Source organism: Helicoverpa zea, chromosome 17 (genome assembly GCF_022581195.2).
Source record: "Helicoverpa zea isolate HzStark_Cry1AcR chromosome 17, ilHelZeax1.1, whole genome shotgun sequence".
NCBI classification, from domain to species: Eukaryota; Metazoa; Arthropoda; class Insecta; order Lepidoptera; family Noctuidae; genus Helicoverpa; species Helicoverpa zea.
In genome coordinates, this window is record NC_061468.1 from 5,513,237 (window position 1) to 5,533,682 (window position 20,446).

General features: G+C 34.5%; 1 protein-coding gene and 1 non-coding gene across 3 annotated transcripts; one reads left to right on the forward strand and one right to left on the reverse strand.

The window, feature by feature from the left end:
* The first annotated feature begins 9,471 nt into the window (after positions 1-9,471).
* Positions 9,472-20,215, forward strand: LOC124638550. 2 transcript variants are annotated; one of them, XM_047175553.1, is made up of 9 exons: positions 9,472-9,712; positions 9,889-10,041; positions 10,443-10,553; positions 11,118-11,251; positions 15,642-15,786; positions 15,884-16,146; positions 16,229-16,375; positions 16,447-16,746; positions 16,825-20,215. In XM_047175553.1, exons 1-9 carry the CDS (start codon positions 9,544-9,546, stop codon positions 19,315-19,317), a joined length of 3,915 nt encoding a protein of 1,304 aa, XP_047031509.1. In that variant the 5' UTR covers positions 9,472-9,543; the 3' UTR covers positions 19,318-20,215. The 2 variants fall into 2 exon arrangements, with proteins under 2 accessions (XP_047031509.1, XP_047031510.1); XM_047175554.1 differs by having other exon boundaries at positions 16,453-16,746.
* On the reverse strand, positions 10,592-10,663 carry Trnae-cuc. Its single transcript has one exon. It is a non-coding gene; the product is annotated as a tRNA-Glu (tRNA).
* Positions 20,216-20,446: the final 231 nt, after the last annotated feature.

The window sequence follows — 20,446 nt, forward strand, 5'->3', positions numbered from 1 at the left end:
CCAGTAGAAAGTAAGAGAGAGATCGAACTAAATACGTCTATAGCGCTGTCCCTTTTTTGCATTGGAATTCGATAATCAAAACCATATTTTCCAATGTCAAACTGTGTTCTACTTAGCTTAATTAAATTTTCATTTATTGATTAAATAGTTAAGTAGGTACACATATCGATGACTTGGAGTGAGATCTCGTAAGTGTAAGCTTAACTTTTCAGCAGGATAAAAATATATGTAGCAAAAATGTTACTTCCGAGGTTTTCACTCTAGGAAGACGATGTGTTGTTAGTTGACTCGCCGCGACAAAACGCGCGATGTTTGTTCCGTGTGTAGAAGCTCTTATAAAGGTCTAAGATAGCTAATCATTGTTTGACAGGTAAACTGCCACGCTGTCATGTCCCTACATTCGATTTGACATTTATAAGGTACAAAGATATATTCATTTGCTTTTTAGATCGGATTTTATCTGATTTATTTGTATTTTGTAATGTTTTCCAAAGGACGATGGGCGTTTTGGTACCCTGTCCAACAGTGTTGATTCTAGTACCATTGCGTAGGTCTTGGCAAGCCAAAAAATGTTTACTATGACGACTAGTGCCAATTCCTTGTCCATTTCGCGTGACATCGACTAATAGAATGTATAATGTTCATAAATCATCAACGTAGATGTAGTTCTTAAATCCAACTGTATTGAATAAAAACTGGTAAAGTAACAAAAAAACAAGAATTTGGCCTTCTTAGAATGTTTGCCTGCCCACTGCTTTAAAAAAAGTCTGTGTGCAAACCTTTGCAGTTCACGCAGAATATAGCTTATGTATTTGATGAAAGTCTTTCAGTATTTACAATCAATTAATGTTTAATGATTATCGTGTTTTAATAACAGGTTTTTTTTATTTCATATAATGTGTAGGTACATGGAAGCCAGTATGTTTAAAGATAGTATGTAACTAAAATGATTTGTTGTGTTTTCAGAAATGTTTTGAACTTTTGTCAAATCAGATGACGATTGTGTTTCCGTAGTATGACTCCATAGACTATTACAACCTTTAGATTATAATAGAGTGTATCTCAAACAATTTAAGATGTCTATTAACTGAGTTTAAAATTATTATATCTACTGACGACATATGCCTCTTAATGAATTTGCATATCTGGATGACATACTTGTTTCTATGTCGATTTAATTTTTATCGTTACTCGGATCGGATAGCTAATTGAGGCAAGCCCCATAGTTTTTATTATTGTTCACGTAAATACCTTTCGAATGATATATCATACGTTACTGTTGGAGCGGGTACCAAATCCCATACAAAGTGCCCATTGTCCTTTTCAGCTGGTGATGTTATTTATTGTGCTTCTAAAGAAAATTTATAGGCATTTAATATAATATTTTCTGCGGTCAATGGATAGTCAAGAATGTTTCAAAGTTTTGTTAATTCGTTTATTTCCACGAGTTTCAAAAATATTAAAAATAAACAATATCATTCCTTCCAGTCTTGCAAGAAAAAAGCTGTTACTTTTTCTTGTACATATTTCGTTTTTCAACCTTTAGAGCGCTCAGGACTAATCCTTCTTACTTTATGGTATTGCGTGTAGGTATCTAAAACGGATCGGGAAATATTATTTCTTTTGATTAAATGTTAGGTTAGGTTAGTTAGTTAATAAAGTACCTAGTAATTAATAAAGTAACTAAAAGTATCATCGTTAGTGTTTATCCATAAGACAGAAAAAAAAGTTGAAAGTTGCTAATAGAGCTATCTAAAAACCAATTAACTCCTATACTAACTAACCTAACCTAACAATTATCAAGCTTTTTCTAATTAATTAAGTACTTAAGAGTTAACGATTTTAAATCCAAATTTTGATTTCCTTGCAATCCAAAAGGCCGCACCCTGTAATCAACAGGTCCGTATCGATCACTGATTTATTATAATATTAATATTCATTATTAAAAATAATTATACACCGTGATTTCATTAGACATGTTTATAAGGCTACTTTTTCGTGATTAATTTATTCAAAAGAAATCAGTAGGCCGTTATTTGAATTGAGGCGTTAGATAAATGTACGGTACCGCTTTAATTTTGCCAAAGAAAGCGTCTGGGTGAGTTATGGGCTCTATTTATCTATACATATGAGACGAGAAAATTTTATGGAGTATTTCTTTCGTGCATTGCGTATTGAAGGAGTTTATACTAGAAGAGAAAACTTATACTTTACTTAACTAGAAGAGTATAACTTTCGTGCAAGAAGGATTTTGAGGTACAATATTTCCGATAAAGCTAAAGTATGAAAAAGTTAATTACTTATATGATTGGATATGAATCAAGAAAACATCTACGGAATAGCGAGTGCTGTATGATACGGTCGCATGATTTGATATAACAAAATTTCAATCAGAGGGAATGTCATATTAAAAAAAATGTCCGAGACTCCTTTGAAATATGATGATTATATTATGTTCACATTTTTTATTAATTCTCATAGCTTCTAAACACTACAATAATAAATATACATATAGGCCCCCAACCGAGTCACGCTATGGTTCAAAATTATTTAAACATGAGTAGACATATGTAAGGGCTTCCTAACATAAAAACAAGTTTATCCATAACGGTTCAAAATTAAAAATTTGTTTTTAATGTTTTTAAATTAACTCGTTTTAAGTTAATCTGTCAGTTGATTTATAGGCGATAGTTTGAGACAAGTAATTTGCTATCGTGACAAGCTATCAAGAAAAACCCAAACAGACTTAATTTCTTTAATCGTTTTGATCAATACACTACCTTGTCAGAGGTAATTTCTATGTGCAACCTCCTATCAATACTGTTTATAATAAAGCTTTAGACTTTTTTGTTTGAACCACTAGTCCTACGAAGAAGAGGACCTTTTTCGAAAATTCTGTCAATGAAACATAGACCGTTGATCGAGAAAGGTTTTAAGGCTACATTTAATAAGGGTGTGGGAACCATTTCCCTAGGAACGCGAGCAGAATTGCGTTGATAAGCACCTATGGGCCAGGCCACAACAGTGCGTTGCGGCTTCGCATCGCAAAAATCAACGACGCATATCATATTAATCGCATAGCTGTGCAATGTTGTTTTTGCGATGCGACGCCGCAACGCACTGTTGTGGCCTGGCCCTATCTCTATATGCCTGAAAGTCTGAAAGCAAGACTTCGATGAGGTGACAATAAAAAAGTCACTCTATTTGACAATATTGGTGCAATACCTTAAGCCTACATATAGCCCCAAGCTCCAATTCTCAAGTACCAAACAAGAAATGTTTGCACTACTTTCATACATTATTATGTCACTGTTATACCATAAGTGATTAAATTCGATCAAGTTCTTTCAACTGGTTCAACTGGTTTAAGTGAGCTTGTAAATTTATTTAACATTACACACGTAAGTTGAACGTAATTATTCACTTGATACTAATTTGTGAATATTAAGAGTTGAATATAATTTTATGGTCCGTTAAGTTTATCGATGTAAGGTTAGGTAATGTTTGTAAGTGCAGGTTTAATTGATTTAGTGTTAGGAGTTATACTTGGGTGATTTGTATTGGTTTAATGACTTATTGTCGTGCGTTACGTTCCTGGTCTTTAATTGCTCGATTTAGAGGTCGGACGTTTCAGGCGTTATTACCCACTTAGGCCAAACAACCAATGCACCTGGCTCCACTTTGTTCGCGAGCGAACGAGCTTCAAAACATATTTTCGCTTTTGTGGAGCCTAAGTCCTTAACCTTAGCCTAAGACCAACATTCAACGCATCATACATGTACCTACCACCACCTAATATAGTACAATAGATTGGGAAAAAACAGTCTATAATGCTCTGACCACCTAATATGTATAGTCAATCAGATTTGTAAAAAAGGCTATATCTGCTACTTCTTAGTTACCTAATATTAATTAATATTTTAGTATAGTGACCCAAAATATTACTTACAAAACTTTACTTACGCAACTATTTTCTTGACACGGAAGAACAGACGAAGCGATATTAAAATTCGTATTAAATGTTGGTTAATCGTGATCTTTTCACATGTGATTTGTTTATATTAGAAACGGGGAAATATAATAATAATCCTCCAATCCCTAAACGTTGAACTATTTTCAAATCTCCGTGGGTTAGTAATTCCTCAAAATGTAAATAGGTATGTTATTTAATTAATTGAAACATAAAATAACATGCAGGCATTTACTTTACAAATTAAATGCGTGAGATTTAAATAATATTCTAAGCAAACTAGTCGTTTCTAAAATATGATTAAACTAACTTTACTATCTGCCACGCACATCTATAAACATCTTCGAAAAATGCAATTAAGTATCATAAAGCACCGCGGATATTTTTGAACTACTGTTTTTGAATGTTAACCACGCTGCGGCCTCAAAAAAGGCGTGTGAAACTAATCAAGGTGTGGTCGTAAAATAATTGACTGCTATTAAAAAACATTAAAAAAACCTATTAGGAAAGATTTTAAGATCCGAAAATACGACTTTTAAATCGACTTTTTTTTAATATGGGATATTTTAAAGTTTTGCACAATCGACCCTGCCTGCGTATTGCAAGAATGTGTAAAGTGATCGAAGGTGAACCGTTTTTAGAAATGAAAGTGTACCGCGAAATTAAAGCAGAATATTGTATTTTAATTATACTTGTTAAAATCATGTTAGGTATATTTCTTGAAAGATGTTGAAATCTTTCCCTCAATGGTTTTCTCGGTGACAAAAAAGTCGGTTTTCAAAAAACTTGTATAGATCTACTTAAAATTAACTCTGAATAAGTAATTCGGGTTTGCGAGAGTAGGTCGAGTAGAGCTGCATTGTTTCTTTGGATTTTTTTTTAATTCTCAAAAGCTTACATTACAGTCATTAATTATAACAGTTCCATCTCTATTATCAACCGACTTCCCAAAAAGGAGAAGGTTCTCAATTCAGATGTTTGTATTTTTTGTTTATTTCAATTGTTTCGAAGACAGTAACAATCATTGGTTGTCCTAACTACTTCCTCATAAGTCATATCTATATAGTATTCGTCACTCTCTGCCGAATAGTAACTACCTTTATGATTACATTATACTAATTGGCTACAAGCATGATTATATACCTTGTGTTGTGTAAACAAGTGTTGATATCATTATTATCATTATATTGTCCTTTTGTTATTGTTTTGATTTTTTGTTGCATGGCTAGGTATCGATGTCATCAAAATAGTGATACAAATTGGACTGTTTATTTTGTTTAGAGAATAATATTTAGAATTATTTGAACATTACAGAGTTTTAGCATAATCTAGCCGTTGTATAATACGTTAAGTTTAGCCGCTAGAAACGCCAGCATACAAAAACTACGAAAAATAATAGAGACTTTTTTGAACATCGTAAAATACAAAAAGGAATTCAGAAAATAGAGAATTCTCAGTTGTCAGTCAATTTACACACAATAGCTACAAAGCTTTCCGAGTTGATCACAATCAGCAACAATTAAACAACAACAGACAAGCAACAGAATTGTCAGACAGACAGACACTTTTAATGGAACTTCAATATCGAGAATTAACATCGACCTCAGTAAAAAAGTAATCAATTGCTTTACCAATACCTTAACGGTCTTTTTGAATATGGTACTTTTGGAACCAACAGTAGTGTTAAGCAGGTAATTATTTTCATTATTCCGTTTGACTTTTACCGACCTTTGAAAGGGTACCGTTATCCATACCGTTCCATTTATAGCTATAGCTCATCTCTTAATCGCACTTCACATGTTTAGAAAACGTAAATTGATGGATCAAAAGCCTTATCTATTATTTGATTGGTCTAAAAGTTTCACGTATTATAATGTGATGGCAGTCATTCGTCGAGGAGATTATAGACATCGTTCTTCACAACTGCCCATTTGCTGACTATTAAACATCGGTTGAATATCAATGATGTAGAAGATATCAGTAGCGTTGTGCGTTATGCTATTAATGAAGTGTTTCAATATAGTGGCCGTTTAGTTTACTACTACCATTAATATTGAGCTATAGACTTCAGTAGCTAAAAAGGAATTTCTATTGCGGAAGACTTGTAAGAACATAAGTCATGGAGACTTTTTTTTTACTACACCAGTGTAACTTTGACTCAAACTTTGGATACCCAGACTCTTACAGCAAAACTTCTAAAAGACGTATTCCTATTTTGCTGTATAGATAACCAACATGCAAACAATCAGACAGATCTGTCGAGCACTCCTTCATTAAACTAAACAACTTCTCAAGGCCTAGTTAGAAGTAAAGGGCGTAAACACTTAGTTGCAGTAACTAGCATCCTCGGTATCAAGGGCACATGGGCTTGGCAAGGCGGGAACGCGTTGCTTTCAACGAAGCTTTGTACTGGCAGAATGCCTGCAGCTAGTCTTGCCAGTATGTAGTTTAGATGTAAGTGTAGATAGTAAAGGTCAATTTGGAGATTGATGATGTCGTTGTGATGCAGAAATGAAGGTCCATTGCTTGCCATGTGATGTTTATGATATGAAAGCTATTTGGGTTTTGAAACACTAAGCATCGTAGAGCGAGTATCTAATAGAGACATCAGAATAAGATTAACCGAGACTAATCATGAAGATGATCATGAGGATAATACACAAAAAATACAAATCGGTTCAAAACCTGTTAGGCCCTGAACTTGAGAGCACATAAAACTATCGATGCCTTTGATAGATAATTCTTAGATCTTTGACAATTTACGGGTTCGATAAGTGTCACCAAAAGGTATCGTATTACGGTTGGTATGTATAAACATGTTCTGATGCAATAAAATCCCACATTCCACTGAGAAATGTATACCGTAACGTCTTGACAGATCATAGAAGTTCTTCATCTTCATTTAGTCATAACAAATTATAAGAAGCCGTAACAGTTCCATACGCTTCTGATACTGATGATGAATTTTCAATTCTGCCTTCAAGCTATACATTATTCATCTGAGAATATTTGAAATTTGAGCCACCCATAACAGTTTCCAATATCACGTCGTTATAGATGAAACGTGGATTTAAGAATATTTGCCGTACCTCTACATTATCAATTCTGGGGTCACCGAGCTACCAAACTAATCATCTCCAATTTTCTATAAATCATATTAAACCGGTACAGTTTTGATGTTTACTGCGTGAAATTAATATATGTGTCCAGATGTTCGGTTTCGGTAACGGTCCAAATTTGTTTATTGATTGTAACAGGTCTAGTGGCCTATGGCCGAAAGCCATATGTTTTAAGAAATGCTCTATCTTGTAACCTGTGAACTTTACCGTTGATAATCTTCTGCCGGATCTTTTTTTATACAAATTAATGCTTCGCTTGTAAAATGCCGATATTGCAACCATAAGAAATAAATAGACAGAGATTTATCGAAATAATTTGATTGATTAGGTGTAGAAATGATCCTCAATTTGTCAAGTTGGATTAAGGAAAGCGCTGTTTGAGTACATATCACTATTCTGCATAAAGTATTGGAAAATTATTCACACTCTTAAGCGTGTATTAGCCTATTATTTGGAAAGGTAATATTTCATTCAATTAATTAGGTGTAAGAGTAATGCTACAACGCATCACACACAGCAAAATGTTTGATGTGTTACTGACTTAAGTGTAGCTTTGTAAGTAGTCCATCGATAATCTAGGTACCTATTTAAATGTAAATATATTAACATAGTCCTTAAATGAAAAGGTTACAAGACATGTAAAACACGCAGTATTCTCTGAAAAATCTAAAATTAGATGGAAACATATGCCACCCAAATTGTGAGCATCAAAAAAGATCCATCTATACTTCTATCCCAAATTCCCATTGTGTTATTATCTAAATCTCTCTAACCTAAACAAACAATAGATCAGGTAGTGCTAACGGTGGCGACAGATCAAAGATAACATCTTGACAAATCAATGATATTTAAAAACCAATCGATAACAAATGACCATAGAAAAACTCTAAACTCCATTGTATAAATCAAGCATCTCATTATGTAAATATTCGGAAGTTGACTGCCATCATCAAAACAATAAAACTAATAACGGCAATCATTTACAGCCTATTGGCAATCAGATAATTTGTCAAAGACCCAATGGCCCGGAGGCATAAGAATCGCTTTGGGCCAGAAAACAATGAATCCACTGTATCTTGACACTTCACAATAGCGCTGCTTGCTAAGACAAAAGTCCGAATATCACCGACCCATCCATTCGAAATTTTAGTTCTACATTTTTCCATGTGTCAATTTACACTGGTGCTTCTAGAGTTTGGGACGGCATTTAACCCATGACCTACCATACTAGACAATTCACACCCACGCCATGATAATGCGTGAACAACTCTATTGGTTATGGCCTTTGAATGGAGACTGATGGGTTTCGGATGCTAGAATATGTAAAAGGTTTGACCCTTTGTTGGTAGCAGAATTTTAAGTAGGAATTTCTTTTGAACCTACCGCTAAGAGCATGTTAGATACAATAATAAATTGAATAGCGTTTGTAACCTGCAGGATTTTTCTTTTCAGTCCAAGTTTTCGTATTTTGAACTATGAATCAGTGTCTGGCCCAGCTTACCAAAATTCTATTTAAATTCTATTTGGTATAGTTCGAAAGAATCACTTTTTCTTTAGAATTGGAATGACTGTTTTAGTTAATTATTCACTGTAAATCTTTATTGGTTTTCTCCTTAAGAGAAAATTTCGTTAACCCCGTTACTAACCCAGTTAACTTCAAACCTATTAGGCCTACTCATGTTTATTAAAAAATAAACTAGTTAAATGACAAACAGTTTTGGTTCGAAAATCACAAGTCGTTAATAAGTAGGTCGAATTTCTGTGGCTTATGATGATACTGGCATGTAGGTAATTTGTCCGCATTTTAATAAATTACTCATTTGAATGAAATATAGTTCCGAGACACCATTTCCATCTGCCTCTGCCGCTAAAAATATTAACAGGAGGGAAAATAAGCCTATAGGTAAACAGCTTCAGTTTTCATAAATGTACAAAACTTATTAAATAAAGGCAGGTGATTGAATCTAACAAGATTTTCCGCAATGTAGGTGCATATAGAAACGAAAGTCTTGCATAGATAGATATGCAGATTTAGAAAAATACAATTTATTCAAGCTGGGTAAAAGTGGATTTTAGCGAAAACTGTAATTTCGGTGTCGCGTAACTGGTTTCATTTAATTTCCGAGTTCATATGAATAATTAATATTTCGATACTAACATTTCGAAAGCGTTTAAAATATTCGGTCGTGATATTTTCTCTGTAGAGTTCATTTATATTTCTAAAATTAATCATGAATATTTTATTTTACGTATTACATAGTTACCTACTATTTCGTTTTAGCATAATTTGTTATTTGGATATTTCATTCGTTAAGGCCGAATATTTTAGTCAAATTAGAGGTTTAACATTTACGGTTATTATTTTATTTTTTAGATGATGATGACGAACACGGCTGTTGGAGGAATGGCAAACATGTTTGTTGAATACAACGCCATCTGGCGGTTGGGAACAATATGACAAATAAAGCTTATCTCCGTATTGGTTCGGCGTTGGGGCGCGAGATGGCGCGAATACTACTCCTGGTGCTGGCGGCAAGTGCGGCGGGAGCTTCCAGCACTATTGAAGAGGTGGCACTCATGAACATCACCAGATATTCCAATGGAGATTTTTTCTCTCTTAGGGGTAAGTTCCTTTCAACATGATATTTAAAATACATAAAAAATAGTCACGATGATAAGATTCTAAGAATTCAGTCAGTCTCAGTCAGTCAAACAAAAAAAGTTTTCAATCTGGTCTTATTATTTTTACCTATCTATCATTATCCCTTTCACTTCTAAAAATATATATTATTTTTGCAGGGACGGATTGCGGCCCCACGCGTTGTATGGAGGTGTCCCACGGGACCGCTCTATCAGCCATGGCCGATGAGAACATGGGTTGCCGATGTCAATGTCGTAGTGAGACGCCCGCCTTCCGTGAGGATCAGCACTCGTGTGTCAATCATATTGATGGTAAGTGATGCTGGACATTTCGAAATGTGTTTAAGAAAATGAAAAGGGGTAGTATATTTAGAGCCTTTTCTCAACCGACGTAGTAAGGTTAGTAGTGTTAAATCGGCTCTGTACATTAGCACTGATTTTAATACATAGTTGGATAATTATCTTGGATACATAGGTACTTAAGTTATGTAAAATACTTATTAAGACCTTTCCTGGGTCGAAGGTCAGAGTCAGGCGCGATTAAATGACGAGAACGATCACATAACGCGGTATGCATTGACAATGAGAAAGGGTCAGAGAAATGGGACTTGATAATGATGGTCTATCATTAACACCATATTTGTAACTGCATACATTTAAGACAGTAGGTAATATTAAGTTTGGTTTGGCTAAACTGTTTCATTTTATTTCAGAATGTCTGATGGCAAGCTTCGGTCGTGGTGCAACAAAACCACAAATTCCGTTCGTTTATTTACCTCTCAAAGGACAAATAATTTATCCCTCCAAAGAAATCATTTTTACTGGTAAGAAAAAAAAAACACTTTCAAAACTAAAAAACATTTTCCGATACCGGGAATCGAACCCGAGCCTCCTGGGTGAGAGCCAGGTATCCTAGCCACTAGACCATATCGGATATGAGTAGTAGATCGAAATTAAGTATTTTATTCCACAACATAATTAAAAATATTTAAATATAGAACATTCGTCCTTGACATTCGATAAAATCAAGATAGAGTTCATAGCGATTATTTACGGCTTTGGAGTAATCAAACCGTTTGATGATATTTTTAATTTATTTGTCATAATTATGTCAACAATGTTAATCAAGAAGACCTTCCAATATCTCAAGGTCTCTCAATCAACTCAATTTAGTTGCAATTTTTATCTACTGGTTCACATTCAAAGAAGTAGAAGATCAACAAACGTGTATTTTTAGACATCATAATTCGGTTCCTAATTGGTCCCATATTAATAATTGTTTGTTTTTAATTACTTTAATAATATATACGATAGTTCAAATAATTAGAAAATAACCTTCATAAAAAAAGAATTGAAGAAAAAAATCCTCAAACAATCTCTATTTGCAGACGTTGAAGATGCTATATGCGCCGTAACGAGCGCTCAATACTTGTCGGCATCTGGCTGGGTCACCCTCCGTGACTTGATCGACAATGACGTGCCGTTCGGACTGTACCGGGACGAGGGGAGCACTTTCTTACAGGTAACATTATTATTTTAATAGGACTCGGACAAGAAACTGATTCGTTTGGCATACATTTTGTGTCAAAGCAAAAAGTCAAAACATTAAGTAGCTAGCTACAAACGGAGAAAACGAAGCTTTGCCTCTTTATTTTTTTTTAAAGACTTGGTATTTAGTATCTTTAGCCAAAAAAAATCAGAACAAGGGTTTCCAAAATCATCATCTCCCAATATCTCTTCAAAATATGTGACAATTTATGGGACTTAGGTACCACTATTGAAGGGACCCCGCAAACCATACAAAAAAATATTGGAAATATGGGCTACATAATAATGTAGCTACACGTAGAGACATAAGTAATTTAACTTCAAAACGTAGTCCGCTTTACCACCCAAGTGGAAAAGCAACAATATCTGCGCACACGACGAATAAAAACAATAAAATCTTATAAAACTTATCAAAATAAGGCAATTATTTTCACATATTTATTGGAAACTTTTATAATTCAGAATTAACATGCTCTTGAGGTACTAATTAAATTTTGGAAAAAATATAAAAGGTTACGCAACCGGTGCGTTTGCGCAGATCTTTATCGTGAACAAGAACAATATCATATGGAGCAGTGTATTCGTACCACAGATAATCAGATCCCATTGCAAGATATACTTGAAAACCTTTTACGTAAGGACTATAAGTTCGGCCATTCAGAGAATGCGTTCCTGACACGTCGCGATTGAACTGACGACGTAATAACATTCATTGATTATTGATATAATAATGTTGTTTTAATGCTCCTCAATTGTTAAAACGGTAAACAACCAGCAAAAATATTTTTATCGTAACTGCAACGCCATTGCAAAGTTACGTCGTCAGTTCAATCGCGACGTGTCAGGAACGCATTCTCTGAATGGCCGAACTTATAATAAATGTTTCGAACAGAGGTTTTATATCTCAGCTTTATAAGCTATACCACCTTCCGCCCGCGGCTTCGCCCGCGTCAAGTTCGGTTATATCGCGTTTCCAAGAGAACTCTTCAAAAGTCCGGGATAAAAACTATCCTATGTTCTTTTTCAAGGTCAATTCTATCTCTGAACTAAATTTTATTAAAATCAGTTCAGTGTTTTAGACGTGAGAGCGTAACAGACAGACAGACAGACAGAGTTACTTTCGCATTTATAAGTAATATTAGTACTTAGGGATTAGAAGTCGAGACAAATTCTAACGACTCATAGAAAATGAGTTAATTTCATTTCGTAGAAGTCATATTTTAATTGAACTTGCCGTTAACAGGGTTAGCTCAATTAGATGAGATAATTATCTTTTATCTTCTAACTAGTTTTCAGACTAATTTTAAATGCTATAAAGCTCTTCGTCTCCATTCGTTACGATCCAAGTTTCTACTTATATGTATCATCAGATTAGCTGCCTAGCTACCATCCAATTATAATGCTCTATAGACCCCTTTTATAAAAGACAAGTCGACTATTCAGGACGTATTAGCAGCACTCACACAAAGGTATGGAAGCTGTATTATTTCCCATACAACAATTAATTAGTAGCACCTAACTTTCATTCAACATCAAAGAATTAATTTAATTAATTTTAATTACTGTTATTGCATGCTTTGATGTAAAACATTGTAGGTAGACCTAATAAATAAATAAAGAGTGTAGGTAATAATGAAAGTGTTTTTCATCAAGATGCATGTCTGACCATGGTAGCACACAGGTCTTAATCTTAACAGATCTTCTCTCACTTTTTGGTATTTTCACACCAAAATTGGTGAAAGAGAGCACATAAAAATTGACGTAAACTTATCTCTCTGTACATCTGTCTTACTTTTACTTGACACTTTTGAACATGGAACAGAAAGATTGGATACGTTTATACCTATCTTGTTTTTTTTTTTTTTGTTTGAGCGTTCTTAATGGCGTTCTCGTAAATACATGACGTTTTACTATTCCTAAGTAAATATTTATTGCAAACTACTCAAGTTTTGAATTCTTAACCAAATTGTCTAGTTTTTGGTAGGATTCCAGTCATCAGCTTAGAATGAAACATGAAAGATTAAAGATTGCACCTAATCTAAGTAGATAAAATTTTATGTAACAAGATTACATGACACTCAAATCATCCTGACCAATAACAATTTCATCATAAGATGTAAGCGCAAAATATGTCAGTAGAAATAAATTGTCCAAATATAAAAAAAAAACCTATTAGTTGCCACATCTTGCATTCGAAACGCAGTCGACAACATCTGGGGTCAACTATACTAAATTCATAACGCGGTTATGCACACGCGTCGAGCACATAAATGTTTATCTTGCTGGACCGAAGACCGGTCTGTTAAACCAAGGACGACTTTACTTTGAATACTGAAGTTACTCGAAGCAATAGGATTGATATTTGCACCTTCAACGCTTTTGGGGTGTCTCGATAATGGAAATGAAGTAGGAAAGAAAAAGTGAATAGTAGGTTATGATAGGTTGGGCCCAGCGATATGTAAATAAAGATCCAAAAACAATAGAAATGGAGTTGATACAGTTTTCAGTTCATGCCATGATAATTGAAACAAATTGAAAAACTATGAGTGTTGGATGAGTTTCAGCCGTCACAGGTGATCCTTAAATAAGAATATAGGTAACGCTCTTGAAAGAATATCGTTTATTAAATGACAGTTCAAAGACATTAAACACAACATTAAATCTCTTTATTACAGCCGAATATTTTAATGGCTGTAAAACAGAAAAACTTGCTAGTATAAATTAATATGATTATGATTTCTTCCTTATGCACTGGTGTTTTAGTCCGCTAACCAAATTTAATATTTTCAATTCCTGTGTGGTCCTTTTGATTGGCGCGAACGTACAAAGTAGCAATAACGTAATTAATTTGGGGCACACGATTTTATTAAGTAAATATTTAAAGATAACCGTCGATATTAAAATCTGATTCAATATGAATGTTAATATTGCAGCCCAAATTAATGTTGTTGGTGTTGATTTGTACAGCAAAGTTCACTAAGCATATAGAATTTTTCTTTTATGCTTAAGTGCTCTTTGCATGTGAACTTTTCTAACATTAAAACATTATATTCCTGAAATACTAGTTGCACTTGTCTACGATAAAACGACCGTTCCAGACATCTGGTGTCGCTCCTTACTTCAGATCCTATCTCTAATGTTGAAGAATTGTCCGTGTACTCAGAATTGACAGATATGTATTGCTAGCTTTTTTCCTAGTACTAGGTTCTAGGAGAACCGGTGTCTTTATGGAGTACATGATATTATAGACATTCGGAGAACTGTTACCGTTTTTCGGTTGTTTTTTAGACAAAAGAAGAAATGTGTACAAGGACTAGATAAATATGGATGACAATTATAGCAGCCATAGGTGTAATTGATAAATAAAATGTCAATAAAAGAGCAATGTAATTAAGATGTATCGACGCAGAGACATAAAGAATATCCGACGTGTAAAACGGCACGAGCCGTTTCTGATAATGAAATCAATATTTTCAATGTTAATACTGCGAAAGGGATTTAATTGTACGTACGTTAAGATAATCCAGTTCAGTCGCCCAATCTTTATTACTCTGACGTCGATATCGAGACTAAAATTAATAAAAATACCATTTCAATGTTTATCAAAAACAGACATTTTGATGTAGACTTGCCGCCAATGATCGAAATCTTGTGTCACCGTTATCATTTTTATGGCAGTATTAAATGAAAACGATAATCGTTATAAATGACAGTTGCGAATCGACGCAATTAACTATTATTTATAATAATAATTTAATTTCTTGATATAAATCGGGTCGGCAACGGGATATGTGGCCATGAAGATATTATCTCCTGTTCAAAATTTTACTTATTTTGGGCGGTCTCGACAAAACGCTAGTTTGTTGGATCCATCAATCGAGCGAGTGTCAGCGCGGGACGGGCGCGTGTTGAAATGCTACACGCTCCCGATGCAGTCCCAGATAAAGACGAAGGCGTCAAAGGAGCAATTTGTATAATACGTCCAAATACTCCGCATTTAGATCTGTTCGAGAAGATAAAGTTATAAGATGGATTTGCATTTCCATTTTGCTTTTTGCAGGTAAACTTCGAGTAGGCTCGACATTATGTTAACAAATGTACACAAACGTTTTTGGCCGATACGTACTTTTTATTTCTTTAAGCTTTATTTATCAAGTGATTTGTAACCAAAACTCATGTCTGCTTAGTGACAAATGCTGCAACGAATTGCACCTGATAACTGTTGATTTAATCTGCTTAAACTTGCGGTCCGAGAAAATAAAGGTGCAAAGCTTAACGCAATTTTTTACATCTTTAGATCGCATTATAAATTTTGGAACAAATATCTGAAATGATGTGGAAAATTCTTGCAATTTATTTGACAGTGGCGAGGGTCGGCGACACTACACTCTCGGCTGGAAGGTCGGCTGGTGGCTGCTCACGTTCTATGTTCCTCCTCCACTCCATCACGTCTTGCTGCCAGTTGCGCAGCGTTCCGTATCGCAGGCGCATCCGATAACGCTTTACTTGGTGAGTCATACATGCCATTACATTTATAAGAATCTTGTGTGAAATTAATGTAACAAATCGTTAAAGACTTACGTTAACTTATATGACTCATTTACAGATGTACGTTCAATACCCTTCCACGCTGGAGAGCTAATTACGACGGATTCTTCAACGCAAAGTCAGGGGCTCAGTGTTCTGGAACTACTAGCTATTGGCGTATGCGTGCTTCTCTTGATATTCGTGTACGCTGCTGGGATTATGTTTTATGTCCACTACAAGCAAAAGCACAAACGGAAAGACAAGGATCCGGAACAGAATCATTCAAATACGTTGTCTACTGACAATGAGTCCATGGAGTCACGAATCGATATGAGTAATGTGGTAAGAAAAAAATATCTTCCTATATGTAGATACTAAAACTATCTTTAATTGATGAACTTTGCTAATCTAACGGTTATTCCAGATGATGAAAACTAATCCGTTGCTAAAACTTAACGGTATGGGCGGAGACTATCTAAGTGACGCAGGTTTTTCTGACACCAGTGAACATACCGAAGACACTCTTGATTCGTCATCAAATAACACTCTGTCACATAGTTCTATACACAAGGTTGGTATCTAAAATAACTTGCTTAATATTGACTTGTATTTTTACGCAAATAAAATATCTGGTTAACTAAGTTTCAGAAAATGAATGCGAATTCGGTGATTTCGGCAATGGTACACTCTCGAAGGAAGAAGAACCTCAGACCATCCTCACGAAATGGGAACACTTCAGAACGAAACCATGAACGGTTCCAAAGACGATCTGCATCTCCCGATACTTTAGAACGAGCGCCACATTCAGAACTGTCTATTGTAGACTGTACTGTGGAGAATAATTATAATGCAAGCCGACAACTACCATCTTCAAATGGAGACTCTTCGTACAGAAAGAAATTATATTTCAATCCAGTATTTTTTGAAACTGATCTTCTCAAAGTAAGCGTTTATCAGAATTAGAAAAATGTTATGAAATATAACACTGCATAATTCATAACTGTTTTATTATTATTACAGAATCCACCACCTGCAGCTATAGAGTTTTTGATTAAAATTCGAGAAGTAATGTCTGTTGCCAAAGAAAAGATGACATCAAAGCGATTCATTCCAATTCTGACAGATATACCAGAAGAAGATTCATATCACGCTATAGACCTGGGATGGGATTTCCCATGCGCACGCCGGGGTCGCAGATTTAGTGCAATAACTCTAAAACAAGAAAACAGTCGAAAGACTGCCGTTTGTGGAGGCTGTCCAGGTTGTGATAGTAGCGCGAGACCACACCAAATAGATTTAAATAGATCAAACTCTTGTAAGACATGTGTTAGTGAAGATTATAAACAAAAAATTGTAAGAAAATGGTTAGATGAAGTACCACTTCCAAGAAATAATACTAGACCAGTAAGATCTGTAGCCAAAGTAAATGGAACTCCAAGAGTTGTAGAACCTGTTAGGAATGACGAAGTCTCTTCGAAATCAACAGAATTTATTACTAGTGACTTATCGAAACCTAAGGTCCCTGAAACCAAATCTAAGATAATAGAAAAGAAATCAAAAGCACCAGAAATAAAGAAAATTTCAGACCATAAATCTAAAATTGCAGAAACAACTATTAAAGATATCAATCGCGACTTAGATTCTAAGGAAAACTTCACGAAAGAACTGAATTTAACAGAAATGAAAATCATTAGCAAACCGATTAATCCAAAAGAAATCGAAATCATAAAAGTAACAACTGTTCCTGATCTCAATGGGTTAAATAATGTTATGAATATCAATCAGAAATCGAATGTCTCAACCTTAGCTCCGGATAAGAAGCACCCATCAGGCCACACAACAAGGCGTGTAAGAAAGAAACTTCCCCCTCCTCCTCCTCCACCAGCTGAACCATCAAAACCAGAAGATGAAGAAGTGGAAGAGGTCCCAATACCACCCGAGATTAAAGTGAAGATGGAAGCCGTCATACGTGAACTAACCACTTGCAGACGTGTAGAGCCTGAAGAGTTAGAAGAAGTGAAAATGGAAAGTATTGATCCAATCCCACCCAAAATAGTCATTCCCGTACTAGCAGCTGACAGCCACTACAGTAGTGATGATAATACGCTCTCAAGTAAAAAGAAAAAGTACATGTATAATAGTCAGGAAAGTTTCATGGAGTTGGATAGTTTGGAACGCAACATGATGAAGAAGCGTAGATTTTCGGTGGCTTGTGGCCCAGAAGTACTCCATAATAATAGATTTGAAAACAGACAAAATTTATCGGATGCTAATGTTAAACGGTTAACTTGTAGTTGGCTCGACGTGAAAAAGGCTGTAGAAGCTTCTCATGTGGTAAATCAAATCACACCAGCTTCAAGTGAAGTTTTTGTTCACAGTATGGAATACAGTACGTGCAATAACGTTGACAATGTTTTTACGGCTGGACCTCTAACCATAGAAGTCCGAGGCTCACCTATTGAAAGTAGGCGTAATACTAACAAAGAAGATTTCGATCCAGATACTCTTGATAGACGTGAAACAAAGAAGCGCGTTGAGAAGATATTACTGAAATCGGCCGGTAGCTTTAAACAACAAAAGTCAACACCCTCAGAAACTGAATCCAGCAAAAAATCGCCAGTCTCTATTACAACTCGAAAGATTGGTAATCTGCGACAAATATACGAAGCCAAAGCTAAAGCACAAGAAGAGGAAGTTAAATTCATTAACTACAATAGACGTGGAAGCATTACATTTGGTCAGGATATGTCAGCATACATGAGGTCGGGTAAAGCGCCAGATTTGATCAGACATATCGAAGGCCAAAACGATAAACCACCCATACCATCAAAACAGCGTCGGGGATCTGATGCGTCTCTAAAATTTTACAGTTCAATGCGCGAAAGTCCACCCGGTGATCGGCGACGAATGTCAGAAGATAGGGATAAATTCCCACAATATACAAGGCTAGATAACATGAACGCCCGGCGCTCCGGACGTCGATCTGCCCGAACCAGATCTCGAAGAACTGATCTCAGAAAGTTATACAAAACAGAAGATTCTGGATATATGAGCACTGATTCCAATGAATCCAAATGCAGGGCAAGATATTTAATGCAATTAAGGCCATTAAAAGCGGTTATACCTGAACCAGTACCAGTATTAGCAGTCAAGCCGCCAGTTTTACAAATAGAATCCGATACAGATGATTTAGAATCACTGTGCGACGGGAGAAGTGAATCTGGTGGAGAGAGTGTCGAGACCGATTCAGTGTTTTTTGGAAACTTTGATGATTCTAAGGAGATGTTAGCAGAATTGGGGCTGAATTCTTTTGAACCTCAAACTAAGGTAATGCAGGTTCATGAGCAAATTGATTCAGGGTTTATGGGAGAGACGAATATTATTTTAAGTGGTGACAGTGACTCGGAACATAGAAGTGTCATATCAATAATGGCTGGGCACGATGGAAGAGCATCAGCTGCATCTATCAATAAGTTAGACGATGCAACTTATTTACATTCAATAGAGTGCTGAGTGCAATGTGTAAATTTAGTAGATCAAAAAATAGAATAGAAGTATATTTAATGTAATGGACTTTGTACATAATTATTGTTAATAATATGATAGTGTCGAAATTGAATGAGTATTATGTTATTAGATTGTACATACATTATTTTGAATATTATAGTTTATGATAAAAAATTGGCAATAAAATAGTTAGAAATTGTGTTATTTTAATATGAAATTATATGGAGGTAATCGAAAGAGTAAATTATAAGAAATGTGTATTGTATGTAAATTGATAGTCGCCGAATTTTACCTCAAATTTATTGCGGTGTTACCATCGGATTTTCGACTGTTTTAATTTCTTTACTTTTAATTTCTTTTCATTATATAAAATGTAAATACATATTTAGATGTTCTTTAGATGAACTACCCACCATTATTGTTTGTATAATAATTATTATTCAATGTTTAATTTAGCTTTATTAAAAAAATTTTTTTTTTTTCGATGTAATTATTATTCTTATGCCATTTTATGCTCAAAGTATGCGTAATAGTTAGATTTTAGTTATAATGTGTATAAATAAATATATGAAGGCTTACGAGTTTGTAAATTTTATAGCCGGCCGGTTGTGCAATTAAATTTTTATTAGTTTTTCGAGAAATAAATGGATTGGAGTTATTATAATGGTTTATGGTATACGTAAGAGGCTCAATTATTTATTGAAAATTTATTTTTAAGTGTGATAATGTAATGTTTTAACAAAATAATTTGCAATATAAATGTAATCATTAAGTAAGTCTGTACTTAGTAGTTAGATATGTTTGGGAACTGTGTTGTGTAAAGATAATATTTTCATACTTTGTAAACAAAGTAGTTAAAGAAAATATTTTTGTATGAATAAAATAAACTACGTTGTGTTATAAATAATGCCGTTTTGCTTGATTCACATTGATATCAAACCTTAACCAAATATTTAAAAGAATATATTTAATAGTAATTTGGAAAAAGTTAGGTATAGACAAAATCGTAGCTAAAAGAGCAGCTTAACTTACGAATAAAATAACAATCTTTGTAGAAAGCATAGAAGCTAAGCAACAAAACAATATTTTTTAATAATTAAACCACGATGCAAGTTCTAATTTTGAAATCAGATTA